This window comes from Carya illinoinensis, chromosome 4, assembly GCF_018687715.1.
Source record: "Carya illinoinensis cultivar Pawnee chromosome 4, C.illinoinensisPawnee_v1, whole genome shotgun sequence".
Lineage (NCBI taxonomy): Eukaryota > Viridiplantae > Streptophyta > Magnoliopsida > Fagales > Juglandaceae > Carya > Carya illinoinensis.
In genome coordinates, this window is record NC_056755.1 from 15,593,223 (window position 1) to 15,608,307 (window position 15,085).

Consider the following 15,085-nt stretch of genomic DNA (forward strand, 5'->3'; position numbering starts at 1 on the left):
TGTTTTGGGATCCATGGGGAAGGTTTGCCATGGCCTAAGGTGACCCCAAGGCTTGTTTGTTGGGATTTTCTTGTATAGGAGCATTCCATCTAGCAAATTCTAGAGAACTATATTCTTGGTGAGCCAATAAGGAATTCATTGCAAACCCTACAAGAACAAGTTGATTTTACACGAACGTGACAAAGTAGTCTGGTTTGGATCATAAAATGCCAGCACTTTCAAGCACACCCAAATATCATTGTCTACCTTATCAATCTTTCACGTTATCTTGCTATTGAGAAACGACATCACTCACATAGAATAAATGATATGCCTCCGGATTTACACAATACCATTTGCATTTATTAATGATTAGCATGCAAATCAACCCGCTAATTCAAATGAGCATGAACGTACCCGGATTTCCGGATTAATAAAACTCGGATTAAGCCGGGTTTCGGCCCGGGGTCATAACCGGGTATATCCGGGCGAAAACCCAGTCCGGATTTAAAACCCGGGTATACCCGGATACCCAGTCCGGTATCGGGTTGAACACCCCTCCATTGGTATATACCTCGTGGGCTATTCATAAAGGTTAAGGTGGCCTAATATGGCAAGACTTCTCCATAGATATTATCTTGGTGTCCAGATTGGGGTATTACCTTCTAGAGCATGATTCGATCGTTGATACTGTCCATCAGGCGTATATATCTCATTCAGACTTATCATTTCAAATCTGTGTCTTGTCAGGATATAGTTGGTTATGCTTCCATATTAGTTGTGCTCTTCTATGGTTTATCTCTATGGACTGGCCCCAATAATAAAGGGCTGCAAGTAGTTGACTTTTATCCTGAACTCATATGGTGTGTTTGATATAATGCAATCCTTTAACCGTCTTGTGTCACGTGAATCTCACTTAGTCATGACCTTTAGTCACCCATGGCCCCTTCCTCGCCTACTACACATAATTACACCTAACACCACATATTATGACTATGTAGAAAGAATCTAATTAGAAAGATATTTCTAATTTATCAAAATAGAGAAAAAGTAATGAAAACACAATATGTTAATTTATATTTCTATGTAAAATATGCAGCACTTCATTCTAATATGTGAAGCTCAAATGTAGTATTTTAATTTTACAAACACCAATGTAAAAAATTAAAGCATATAAAAACACATCACATAATTTAATAATTTGCATGCGCTAGACCACAGAAAAATTAGAGATGGTCTAAACATAATATATGTATATAGCAAAATCTAAAATATTCAATGGGAAAAATCATGGTTAAGAATAGAAGAAGTCTGTAACTTGAGGAAAGATTTATGGGAGCGGGATCATAATTAGTACATTTTTATCTAAAACTAGAGGGAATTATAAATTTATGAATAGAAGTTTTTGGATTTGATTAAAATTTGTAAGATATTATCTGTATAGTTATCTCCAATTTTTAGATTTAAATTATCTCATATATGTTGTATAGTCCATTAGATATATCCAAAGGAAAATTATTAGATAGTTCTGAAGTACGGATGGCAACCAATCACGATATATATGCTATAACATCAAAACTACTTGTGTAAGCATTTATTTTTAATGACATAGCATCTAGGTAGTAAATACCACAAGTTTGTAGCTCAAAGCTACTTAACAATTACTCTGAATAAAATGTGTTGTGTTGTGTTGGGTTCAAATCATGCCAAGTCCCTATTATAGAGAAATATACTCTGATCTAACTAATTTAATTGACTGCGATAGATCATTCAAGAGTAATTCTAGTTATATATAGCTAGGCATAAGGTGTGCATTTCTCGTGCAGATCCTTTAGAAAAGGTAGGATCCATCATGAAAAGACCAGCGTCAAATTTGCATACCCTATGCCTACACAAATCATTTACATCCTTCAATTTTGAGTTTAGATTTTATGTTAATTGCATTGAACTACCTCAAAAAAGTGAATTTGTGCAAATATAGCAAGAAAAACTTAAATCTTCATCGGATTGGGATAATATCAATTAATTGTTTATTTTTTAAGTAATCTATTTATGTTAATTTTTGTAGAAATATTTTATTTCAAGTTTTAGAAGTGACTCTGATTTTTATTTTGGCTAAAGTTTTGGTAAGATTCATGTTTACTTACGTATTTAATTTTCATACAATAATCTAGATATTCTCTCTTTAAAAAAGTTCTCATGATTTTGAATTATGAAGCTACTTGGTGCTGACTTGTGGGTTTCATGAAATAATTTTCTAATTTGATATTTTATCAATATTTTTCAGAGGTTTTTTTTTTTTTTTCTCTCTTTTGCATCTTTTCTCAAATTCATTCCCTAGTTTTTGTTGATTAACTAGCCATCATAATAACCCTTATTATGCCTGGCATCAGTAGGCATCAAAGCTTTAGCATTGTCATGGGATGGTTTCTCATCAGTATTCATAACTAGTGGTAGAGGTCATGGTTGGCGTGGCCAAGTTCCGAATGAGGAAGCTCCTCACAGCAATCATGACATAGGAGATGTGATGTTGCAGATTTGCAAAGGCAGATAGAATACTTAACCTAGCATCTAGAGGTGCAAAACCTAGAGGGTCAGATGGATTAGCATGATTTTAACTCAAATTTTGAGAACCAGTATTAAAACCATGCTTTGTTTCGGAAGTACCTTGGGAGGGACGAGTGTCGTGGAAACCTAGGCTTCAGAGTTGATCTATTAGAATTTTATTGAACTTTGCATGTTGAGGGTTTTATTGATTTGTTGCATGAGATTGAGTGAATTTGCTGCAACTCTGACTTTGAGGAGAAACATTCTTCCATTGATTGAAACTCTAGACTAGTCTACGATACCCAGATCGAGCTGAAAGGGATAGGCAACTAAGGCCCCCGACCACCAATAAAAAAAAAAAAAAAATCTACTAACCCTCAAAAAAATCATAGAAGAAATATTGGTTACCATAAAAGATGGAAAAATTTTTGCCTAAAATAAAATCAATCTTAAATGGTAAAATTTGGTAAAACAAAACTGTAAATATGATAGTTTTCCTCAAAAAGATCTTACTGAGTGTAAAAAGACACTACAAGAGAAGTAGGCTTTTATGACCAATATTTAGTAACCAAAAAAACTATTTCCTACGATTTTCGTAGGAAATAGGCTTTTTGGTCATTAAATTTTAATCATAAAAGCTCACTTTTCTTGTAGTGAAATTCCAAACAAGGGTGAAACTGGCATGAGATTTGAAGCACTTCAAAAGAACACGAAGTAATGAAGACAAACAGACATCATGCGTCGCATTTTTGTTGGTAAAAGTCTTTTCACCATTATACTTACTTGTTAAGCACAGGACTTGCATATTATGTTGAATTACAATATTTTAATATGCCAAACATTTTTAATGAATTATTTATTATGTTTCATTTATCTGCTAATCATTTGATACTATATTATGAGTTGTTAAGAGGATGATAATTAAAAAGCATGATGATGAAAAGTATTTTCCTTATACAAAATATTTTAATTAAAGATCGAATTAAATTCCTAAATCGCAATATTATATATTGCTCATCACTGATCTGATCTCCCTGAGTTTCCCCTAGCTTCTTTATGTCCCTGTATGTCTCTTTCTATCATGTTATTTATCATCACCCACTTGCTCGCTTGCCCCTCTACTCAATGGACATTAATGGATATCATTATCGCCAAACAGGGCTCAATATAGTAGCAACGTCTAGAGAAACAAAGCTAGGAAATTCATTTATATTCACTATAAGGTCCTCCTCCTCAAGATCAATATGATCTCCCTAACCCTAAGTCATGTCAGCTAGCATCGAGAGGGAAAGAAAAATTCCAAGCTGCCTTCCTTGCACGATCTCTATCCCTGCAGGCTCAGCGTGTATATATAAGGGAGGAAAGGAGAAAGCAAACTGATCATATGCATGTACGTACTCTGTTGGCCTTGCACAGTCATTAATTCAGGATCGAGAAGATGATCTTATAATATTGTTGAACTTCTTGTTTCTTCAAGAAATTTAATTAAAGGAATTAGTTGAAGATTCGTGTAGATCTTGCAAAATAATTAGGAGCTATATTATATATATATATATATATATATATATATATATATCCTTATATATCTTTCGATCCCCAGCGCGTTTGATATTTATATTTATGTATATATATATATGAGGCTTATTATATTTTTATAAATTGAGTAATGATACACGTATAATTTTTTTATTTTTATATAATTATATTTTATATTGAGAATATTTTTATAAGACGATTTTTTTATAAATTATTTTACAAAAACCTCCCGGATTCAAAACAAAGTTGTGTAAAAGAATTAATTTTCCTTTCACTTTCAATGAAACTGGATCTCTACAATCCTTAATTTCCAATATCACTTTCCATGCGCTTCCCACGAAGTTTCTACCTATAACGTACGTACTGATCTCTAGCTGTCTCTGATCTGGAGAGGCGCTCCAGCTTATATATTTTCCAGTTGAAAATGCCTTTCCGAACCCAAACTTTTTATTTCTTCTAATTTTTTAATCCCTCTTTTAATGAAGTACTGCACTGCACCAGCTTGGCGGAGACGCTGGTACTTTTTCTTCTTCTTCTTCTTTGATCTTCTTCTTCTTTTCTTTTTCTTTTTTTTAATTATTGCCTTTTTTTATAAGAAGCATATATTACTTAATATATCAGTCATCATGAGTAATCAGTACTACTAATTATTATTATATATATAATCTGTACAAATTAATCATGCTCGTGCAGGTATATATACATGCATAATATATATGTAATTGTTTAATTATTATATATGTACGTATGTAGGCCTAGATACATGAGTACCCATGCGTGCATGCGAGCTAAATTTGTAAGGAGAAAGAGGAGGAAGAGAGCTCAAGGATCTATTGATCTTCATACAAGGTAACATGTCGATTAATTCCCTACTATCTCTTTAATTTCTTGCAATAATGACACCCCAAAAGCCAAAATGTGATAGCCAACATATATAAATATATATATATGTGTGTGTATAGAGGCAAAGATGAGTTGGCTTTATCAAAGGCCAGCCCAGCTATTTTGCCTCTATATATACACATATATATATACATATATATATTTATATATATCTTTCGGCTTCTTTCCTTTGCTCCAGCATTGACAAGGCCAACTCATGCATGTCTGCGTTTGGAATTAGCTAGGTTTTTGGGACCCTCAAACTGATCTATTCACCAGCCGGGTTAATTCCTAGCTATTTTGTTTTGCAGAATGTTTCGTACGTAAACTTGATAGCTAGTGTGGAATATTTTATATCATCAACTGATCAATAAATATTTAAGCAGCAAATTAAGGAAAGGTATAAATTATTACAAATAATTCTGGTGCTCAGGGCCTCAGATCACCATGCATGCTTGTTTCATTGCATTAAGTACACGTACTGCATAAATATCTTGATGGTTCGTGACCTTTATCTATGATTTAATTTCAGTTTCAACTTAATCTCGTAGTTAATTAATTAGCTTATTATAGACAAAATATAAATATAATCTAGCAAATTGAAAAATACTTCCCGAAACGATTGCAGGCAGACAGCAATATCAGAAAGTTAATATATGCATGCAGTGGCTGCAAAAGTGATTGAACGGATCGACTGAACCTACGAAGTGCCTCATGCATGCGGGTGGTTGTATACATACATATCTATATAACTCCAAAAAGAAAAGAAAAAGATTCTCTCGGTTTGATTCATAAATGCTAATTGAACAGAACCAACACTCTAGCTCTCCCCCTGATCTACTCCATAAATGCTACATTAAAAGCTCCATCTTTGATCTTTGTCCCGGTCCGTGAGCTTTTTCACGATTCCTGTACCTTCTTAAATTAATACTCCAACTTCTTTTTTGTTGGGTGGTTGGAAATTTAAATGCAACATCTTCAATGCTACATCACCGGCCATCTATTTTTGTTTGCATATCGGAAGTCATGACCTTCTTTAAGACATGGGTGTCTGATCATCTGCTCTCTATGTCTCGTTTTAATTTGTCGATCCATGACCATGCACCTCCCCTGGCCACTACTTCTCGCCCTCCTCGCACAGCTATCGATCAGAGCTAAGCACTTCTCGCTTCCATTTAAGAACTGCATTTTCTCCATATATACCCGAAGACTTTTCTCGTAACTAGGTTTTGGTATCATGTATTGATACCTTGTACTTAGTATTATTACTAACCACCTTGTTTATTGTTGTTGTGTTTGTTTTTATATTATTGCAGACCATATAGTACTGTTGCTCAGGATATGTGAATATGCATGGTGATGGAGAATAATTATGAATAAGTTTAACGGGATATTGGTCCGGTTCAATAAGAAATCTGTGCCCAAAATGTTTCGGGCCCTGCTTTTTGATTGAGCCGCGCCAATATCACGTTCCACCGCTCCCAAGCAGCCCTAGTGAGTCGAGTCTTTGTATATATCTGTTTTATCACAAGGGTTCAAACTCTTCGTTCTTAGCTAGTCTCGGTTGGGTTGGTAAACCCACTGGATATGGAAGGTAAATTTGGTTTCAGTTTTCATGTTCAGTACATTTCGAAAGTAGCTGAGATGCTTAATTGGCAGGTTGTACGCGTACGTTGATGCTGGAAACACAGCAGCCACATTCATGTTTAGGTGAGATATGCTAGCTTGAAGTTAGTTGATATCAGTCGAGGCTTTAAGCTGCTTATTTACTACTCACATTTTGCAGTACTAGAGAAGAAAAAAAGTATATATGGAGCTTTAAAGAGTACTCGAGATTGGTTTTGAAAGTTGAGGGTTTAAGATTAATACAGTTGCTGTTACCCATTGTTCTTTTTGGAGAAAGATAGTCAGAACAGGATAAGATCATGATCAGCTAGGCCAAAGCTGGCCAGTTTGGTATCATGTACCTGTCTAATGTACTCTATATATAATAAACATCTGGCCAGTTTGCAACATTTTTTTAGTAGAATTTATTGTAAGTTTAGCATTTTCCTTTTATAATTTACAGGAGTATAGAATATACCTCCTTAATTGGCTTGGCTGATTTACCTAGGCCTTCAGTAAATTTTTCGTTAGCGACAGTGAAGTTGTAAAATACTTGTCTGCATCATTTACTTCACTGATAATATATATGTATATATATAAATATTCCATTTGATTATGTGCTCAAAACAATTAGTAATTGTCACAAGACGCAGAACTTAGGAAAGAGATCATCAAGAGAGTATTACTTTATTTCTTCAAATTCATAGTTGAAAAACAGAACTACAATACCATATACGGAAGGAAGAGCAGCAAAACACCAGCAAAGACGGAGTTTTTAGGATCGCTTTATCGCCATGGAATTCATATAACTTACAAATTGGCCCTCCAAGCATCCAAGAATGGGTGGTGATTGTCTCTTCCTTCTGGTTGCTACTATGGTCAATCTCCTCTCTTAAAATGCAGAATGTCCACGTAGCGACTCTCTCTCTCTCTCTCTCTCTCTCCCCGCACGTGTAGATGACATACTCTCTATACACACACAAAAGAAATATAAAAGAAAAATGCATGGTTGCTTCACTACTCTAGTTTATAATCATCCTGAGTATGGAAGAACTCCAAGCTGCATGCTTCTCAGAAAGAAGCACTCCACAGAGCACTTTCACCTTCCCCACAACGCCGATGGACCTCCTTAATCCTATCAGCAGACCTGCAAATCCCACTGCAGCTCCAGTCAAATGAAGCTACACAAATGTTGCCTGCCTGAGCCTTCCACTCGCAATCTGCAGCAATATTAAGTTCCTAATTAAGAAATTTATAATAATAAACAAACAAATTCTCAAAGTTTGTAATCAGATCAAATAAATGGTGGCGCGGTATCCATATTCCTTAATTTGGTCCCGCACCACAGACCAAAGGTACATGAAGATGACAGCCCAGATCAAAGGAATGAAAGCCAATAAGTCATATGACGACCTTTATAAATACTGTACGCTTTTCCTGCACTTTCAAATATATGATTCATAAAATTTTAATGCGGAAGCCACCATCCAACTATTTGAAATCATAGTTATTATTGCGATCACAAGAAAAGTAGAAAAAGAAAATCAACAGTAAAAGAAGCAAACTACACAAAATCAAGGTAAAACATGACTAATATCATGGTTTTATGTTACCATTCAGTATTCAAGAGGTCCCATCTGGGGTCCATCATTGGGTATCTTTATTGGTTGTAAGTATATATTTGCAAGGACCTCACATGATAAGTTCTTCATACCTTCTGGAAAGATAAAACATTAAAATCATGTCATTGCTATCACTTAGCCAATTCAGTTTCCCTTGTGGAGTGCTTCTCTTCCAGGAGAAAAATTGGCATGGACCTCCCATGCTTGAACAAGATGTGCGAATTAGTTTTCTTAAGGTAGAGAGTGATTTCAGTTCACATGACAGAATCTATATATGGCTCAATTTATTTTTCTTCTCTCGAAATAAACCAAAAAAATTATGCTCACACAGCCTTTTTATCCTCTCTCTTCAAGTAATAACACCATCTTGGCAAGATAATTCAGAAATTTCATGAAAGTAGATTTTACCAGGTGGAGTGCCACAACATAGTCTCCGATCATCGATATGCTCCACATCAAGGCCAATAAACCATGATCCCAGTGAGACATCTTCATTAGCGTACTTGTGTAGAACGTGCCTGAGATAACAATGTGACAACCGACATTAGTTCCAAAAAGAAACCAACAACCTGCATGTTCATATTAGCTTCCGGTTTATTGATATGTCGTCTTACTGGTTTGTTGATATGTACGTAGCCAGATCTTTTGAAATAGCATAGAGCTGTCCTGTGGCATGACGGAAATACTTGTTTCCTGCCTCACCAAACTTCCAATACTCAGGTTCATGGTATCTCACTCCCCTGTATGATGAAATGGGCAGTTATGAAACTAGAAGATAAGTACGAATACAACATGGTAAGACTAGATTTCACAACTCTTTATAAGCCTACCAACTGAGCCTAGGAATATAGGAATTTAAGACAGAATTCCATGATGAAAACGGTATAGACAATGACAAATGATTATGTCAAACTGGTCCTATAATGTTCAAATGGACTCTAAAATTGGTCCCTAATTCATAATCCCAATAAAAAATGAAAAGGAAAAAACACAGGTTAACTCAAGCACGTGTTGAGTAAAATTCAGGACAGACGATGGGGACTTCTATAACAAAACTCACTCAAGCAAAGGTCAAGCGAACCAAGTTGGCTGAAGCAAGAATGAAGCCAACTTTCTATCATATCAGAAATTCACTACAGTTTGTCTCTGGAATCTGGATTGAGCAAAACTCAATACCTAGCAAGAATTCATTCACTCAAACATCTTCATGAAACAGAGACAATCTGGTCTACATTAATTACTTTCTCAGCATTCATCAGAAAAAGACACAATTCATAAAACAGGAGAAAAGGGGAAAAAGGGCTCACTTCTGATTAAGAACAGGACCAGATTTCATGCATCCAATATATACCAGTGGTTTTGATCGATGCCTTACTACAGTTTCTCCAAGTGTTGCTGCAGCAATATGAGATGAGTTTTAGTCAAAGTAACAAAGAATAAACATATAAAAACAAGCTGCAAAGACACTTGGCAACATTAACCTACTGTAATCATCAGATATGGATTTTTGGGGCATTGATAGAGCACGATTATTGGGTTTATTCACCTATTTTTGGGGCATTGATCACATATTAAGCACGAACTGGATTTTTGGATTGATAGAGCACGATTTGGATTGATAGAGGACGATTTATTGATAGAGCACGAACTGGTCTACATTATTCACCTATTATTGGATTGATAGAGCACGATTTTTGGGGCATTGATAGAGCACGATTATGTGATAAATTTTTGGGTGAACATTTATCACATATTAAGAGCTTTGCTTGATTATTAGATTGTAAACCTCATATTGAGTTGTAACTCCCAAATAAGAAAGAATACAAATTAAACAACTCAGATTTATGATTCCCACAAGGTTATCCTAGTAAAGAAAAAAATAACTCACCTATATTTACATGGACATCATCATCAACTTTAATGTAGAAATCTGCATCCCACAAAGCAACAGCAGTTGAAAAATATGCCCTTGTCTTGGCAGACAATTCCAGGTAGCCTTCAACATGGTCCTGATCTCAATTAATGCATGCATAAAGTCAAATGTACATCTTCTTCTAACAGAATTGATACGGTGAAAACTTCTTCCGAGATAATAATATATGACACAAAAATTAGGCAACATGGGAGAACAATATATGAATGAATTACCAGCCTCAGGAAGTCTCCATGCTTTCTGTCCTCCGCTTCAATAGCTCTGTCTAGAATTCCCCCTGATGTGGCACTAATGACGAAGAAAAATGTTATATTAGTTATCCATTGTCTCTATTCTTAGTTTTCTATAATGACTGCTGTCTGCTAGCTGTTGGATATAGAAGTCAAAATGCAGATGAAAGTGCCTGGGGTGCAAGCGTTTTGTTGATAGACTAAAAACTATGGTCAACATATGGAATTTCAGAACTAAACCAAACAAGAAAAATGCATCCAGACAGTTTGCATGAAACAGACATGAACAATATTGACTTGGGAGATCAAACTGTTCTATCCAATAGATAGATTTGTGTTTCTACCTCCAAAGAAAAAGCTAAAAAAGAATAAATTATGCTCCACCCAAGTGGTTGTAAGAAAGAGGATATATCATAATTTGGGCAAGCAACTTATAAAATCATCAGCACCCATCCGCTACTGTAGAATTAGGAAATGATGCTTTTTAATCAGGCATATTAAAGTAATCCACCAATTTTATGCCCACCAACTCAAAAGCTAAGCTACTGTGGCAAATTGACAATTAAAATGATAATAAAATATAAATATGTGCAGGTATACATAGTCTCCACTTATGCAAAAGTGGCATCAAAAGAGAATTAATAACCCACCTATGACCAATGACAAATCGAACGACAATGCCCTTCTCTTCCTCCAGCTTCTTTCTCTTCTCACCTATTTTTGTGTTTTCAGACGCACAGATCATTAGAAAACAGAGCCAAATGAGCGACCAGAATAGCATAAGAGTAATCAAGAAAAACCAGGGGGGTGAAAGCTGGAAATAAAATCTGAACCTTGTGGCATCCATGTTGCACGAACTGAATCTCTTCTCTTTCGGCTGCTAAAAGCAGTATTAATTCCTATTATCATTAGATACTGTCTTTTTCCAGATGATTCATTCTTCATTAGATCCTGCGATAAAGGAGAGCCACTTCGTATAGACTCCTGAGCTGCCCTTGCGGCAGCTAATTCCATCTCTAAATTTGAAATAGTCTTATCTAATGTCCTATGTTCAACATGTAATACTATTATGTTGCATTCAGAATACTACACAACCAACTTTCTAGTAGAAAAAGGGTAAGAAAGAAAATAAATAAGAATAGGCGTGAATGACTTACTGTATAGCATTATGAGTCTTAAAAACTTCCCCCAGAGTGTCCTTTGATTCATGCTTTACTTCCTTTTGATGCAACTAAAGGAATCCGAGCAGATTAAAATGCACAAGAGATTCAGATGAGGAAGATAACAGAAATGGAATACAAACATCAACATTTTGAACAAAGTTCTCTGAAAGAATTAAAAGAAATCTAGCAATAATAGGATGGTGATGCTCACAGCTTTTGGATTGCAGCCCTCTGAAATTAATTTTAATGTTTCTGCTTCCATTGCAGTTGTCCATGCAACTGTTTTATGTTCAGGAACATCCCACATCCTGCACCACTTTACTTTATTATTAACACGTCACAAAATTTCAGCAACAGGTTTCTTTACAGCAACTGTAGCTATTTTTTTATCTGGTACAGTTTAAATGAAGATTACCATGTCTTCAATCGTATCATTTGTATACAACTCCTTAACTAGCCAAAACTTTTGAAAAAGAAACTCAAACTTCTTAGAAAACACCAAGGAATGTGCCAGTATAACTAAAGAGGATTGCTGCAACTCTTGAAAATATAAAGTGTTCTATGCTGAAAATTCAATGCATACCCAAACAACAATATAGAATCAGATGAAGCCTATGAAAATAAAACATCAGCTAATAAGCTGAAACTTTGTCATCAAACAATAATATGAACCATAAAGAAAAGAAAAAAGAAAAAAGAAAAAAAAATGAATAATGAAAAAAGGAAAAAGGTATTTCCTTTAACTTAAGCAAGGTTTGGTGGCTAGCACAAACGAAAGATGAAATGATTCAGATGCCATGGGTCCCAAACACACTTAATAGTGTGAATAATTGTTTTCACACAGCGGAATTTAAATTCTGACAGATCTAGATTTTTAATCAACCACAAACATTAAACCAAAATCCAGAAAAGCAATTAAAATAATGAACACAAAGAATTGGTCATGAAAGAAAATTTTTGAAGAAATTTTAAAGAAAAACTGCTTTGGCTGAAGTCCATGATAGAAGAAAAATGTTATAATCTATTTAAGATCTAACAAAACCTTCGTACACTTGAATACTAGACCATAATCCCGATGAGTGACCCACTCAATCTCTAACACAACAGTTCAAGAACTCCGGAATTATTCTACAACATCACACACGAACAAGCTTCATCCAATCTATTGAAACTTCAGCAGCACCATTGACGAATTTACCAGCACACCAATAAACTTCTTGGCTCTCCCGGAACAAAGTGATAAAAAATATAAACAACTTGGTAGTCTATGCATAGGAGAGAAAACTATTCTGCTCTAAGGCTCAAACCTCACATTGAGTTTTCTCTCACTAGGAAAAAATCTAGATTTCTAAAAATAATGCCCAAGTTTCCATTGAAGATCGTGCATTATTAAGCTTAAGTACGCAAATAATGTTAAATTTGGAATTCAGAAACCTAGTAGGACTTGAACTCGAGCAAGTTCGCTTGGCTGCAGGTCTCATACGCATCTATCAAACTAATCAGCAGCAGTTTGCTCGACTGGCTGTCGCATGTGTTCGAGCAAAATTTCTTTGTTAAGGTTTGCTCAAGCAGGTGTTGAGTAAGTACCAAATGAAATTTCTGTATGAGCTTCAGTATATGGTGCATCTCACAGGAGTCTAGCGAACTCAACTTTGTCTTGAATTTTTTAACCCAATTTCAAATTAAGCCTAATCCAAACTAATTACCAATTAATTCAACTAAGTTTTGTAGTTAGAATAAGCCAATACAATAATATTTACATTAACAAAATCAACGACTTCCAATTGCCATCACCAGAGATATAATTAAGAGTACAGCATTGAATAAGAGACGTCAGCGGCCTTCTGTGCTATAATGAGTATACGGAACAAGAAGTTGGGAATATTCTTCAGGGTCCTCAAATCTGACATGTATATGTCCCACTTATACATACAAGCTGAAATAATGTCTGAAGATCCATTAAACGATAAAGGAATTGACAAGAAATTTTGCAGAGTTTCAGACTAGAATTAACGATTTTCGACTCCCGACTCTCAAGTACCCAATGTTATACACTATGCAGGAATAGCATCCTACACAGAAAATTAATATGGCTTAGATCTACCTTATTTCAACGATAAAACGGGTGCGTTAAGTACATCACAGGCATGAAAGCGAATGGAAGCGCAGATATTGTATGTCATAAAACAATGAAACCCAAGTGAAAAAAATCTCAGTGCAATCAGAGCATTGAAAATCACAAAAGTTCTGACCATTCCAGCTAACCAAAACATAAAAATCATCGAATTAGATGTTATAAATTTGTTACCAAAAATATTAAATACTCACAAATCCCATAAAAGTCCAAGAAATATAATTGCACTTGTTACAGGAAAAGCATAAATCAACCAACTCGTTAAAATCCAGGAGAAACTGCCTTCCAAAAAGTTGCAGAAACCGAAAAATGAAAAATAAAAAAAGCATATTAGATATACATACCTGTCGGTGAAGAGCATTCCAGCACAGAAGCAACCGAGACAAAGCAAAAGTGCCCATCTTTGTGATATAACATTTCTAGGATACTGCTCTCCTCTGCATTTCCAAGACATTTTCTAGCTAGATTCTCCAGTATTCCTAAAGCAATAGCTTTCTTAAGAAAAACCCATATAGAGTACAAGGAGTTTAAAAAAAATGGAGGACCCAGAAGCAGACAAAGCCCAAGTGCTCACAATCAAACTCGGAAGTGAGCTTGGTACAAGATTTGAGGCAGAGCCAAAGTATACAGAGAGAGAGAGAGAGAGAGAGCGTGGGGGAGAAAGTACCAGAGCAGAGAGGTTGCTCTGTTGTATAACTTCTCAGTTTGTTTTCTTCTTTATTGTTCGCTTTGTCTCTCTCTCAACACTTCTTTGCTGGCAGGCAAGGGAAGTTGGAACAGGGGGCAGAGCCTGAGAGAGGACTCCCTAACCGCTAATGTTTCATACTACCAATTTACCAAACGGTCCTTGTCAGACCTTCCCTACCCTTAACTTTTCCCCCAGTGACATAAATGCCCTCGGAGCAGTATACTTTTTTTAAAATAATAATAATAATAATAATAATTCGGGGCAGTATACTTATTTATTCTTCCTGGAATCATTTATTTATTTTAATATTTTAAAAAAAACCTTTAATAAGATTATCAGCAATTTAAAAAATAATTTCCTGCCAAAATATTCATAAAAAGTTGTACAAAATTGATAGCTAAAAAGGAGATTTAGCTCTTGTTTTATTACACAGTTCAAAACTTCAAATGATATGAAATATTAAAAATTAAATAAAATATTATTATAATATAAACTTTATTTTAAAATATAAAAATGTTTAATTATTTATTATATTTTATATAAAAAATTTAAATAATTATAATGATAAGATGAGATAATTTGGTAGTTGATAACTAAACCAGACTTTAACCATTAATATTTTCAATTATGTTTAGAACAAGAACAAACTAGTATTACCATTTTCCTATCCCCATTTCTCATTTTCCAAGCATCCAAACTTACTTATTCTTATTGCACATTATGAACTAGTATTTGATGCAGTGATGACTTTGAAAAGTTAGCACTA

The 15,085-nt window shown here is 34.8% G+C and overlaps 1 protein-coding gene and 1 long non-coding RNA gene across 7 annotated transcripts; one reads left to right on the top strand and one right to left on the bottom strand.

Annotated features, from left to right (window-relative positions):
* The first annotated feature begins 3,655 nt into the window (after positions 1-3,655).
* LOC122307798 lies at positions 3,656-6,957 on the top strand. 5 transcript variants are annotated; one of them, XR_006241819.1, is made up of 3 exons: positions 3,656-3,916; positions 4,816-4,911; positions 5,573-6,957. It is a non-coding gene; the product is annotated as an uncharacterized LOC122307798 (long non-coding RNA). The 5 variants fall into 5 exon arrangements; XR_006241816.1 differs by lacking the exon at positions 3,656-3,916 and adding an exon at positions 4,470-4,579 and having other exon boundaries at positions 4,816-6,654; positions 6,731-6,957; XR_006241820.1 differs by lacking the exon at positions 3,656-3,916 and adding an exon at positions 4,470-4,579.
* A 248-nt stretch (positions 6,958-7,205) lies between these two features.
* Positions 7,206-14,426, bottom strand: LOC122307797 (probable beta-1,3-galactosyltransferase 2). 2 transcript variants are annotated; one of them, XM_043120894.1, is made up of 12 exons: positions 14,299-14,426; positions 13,976-14,110; positions 11,709-11,805; positions 11,492-11,565; positions 11,168-11,379; positions 10,985-11,048; positions 10,320-10,392; positions 10,060-10,180; positions 9,479-9,566; positions 8,786-8,911; positions 8,580-8,689; positions 7,206-7,769 (listed from the first exon to the last, which is right to left on the bottom strand). In XM_043120894.1, the coding sequence occupies exons 2-12, from the start codon at positions 14,083-14,085 to the stop codon at positions 7,621-7,623; spliced, it is 1,224 nt and encodes a 407-aa protein (XP_042976828.1). In that variant the 5' UTR covers positions 14,086-14,110; positions 14,299-14,426; the 3' UTR covers positions 7,206-7,620. The 2 variants fall into 2 exon arrangements, with proteins under 2 accessions (XP_042976828.1, XP_042976827.1); XM_043120893.1 differs by having other exon boundaries at positions 13,976-14,414.
* Between the last annotated feature and the right edge of the window lie 659 nt (positions 14,427-15,085).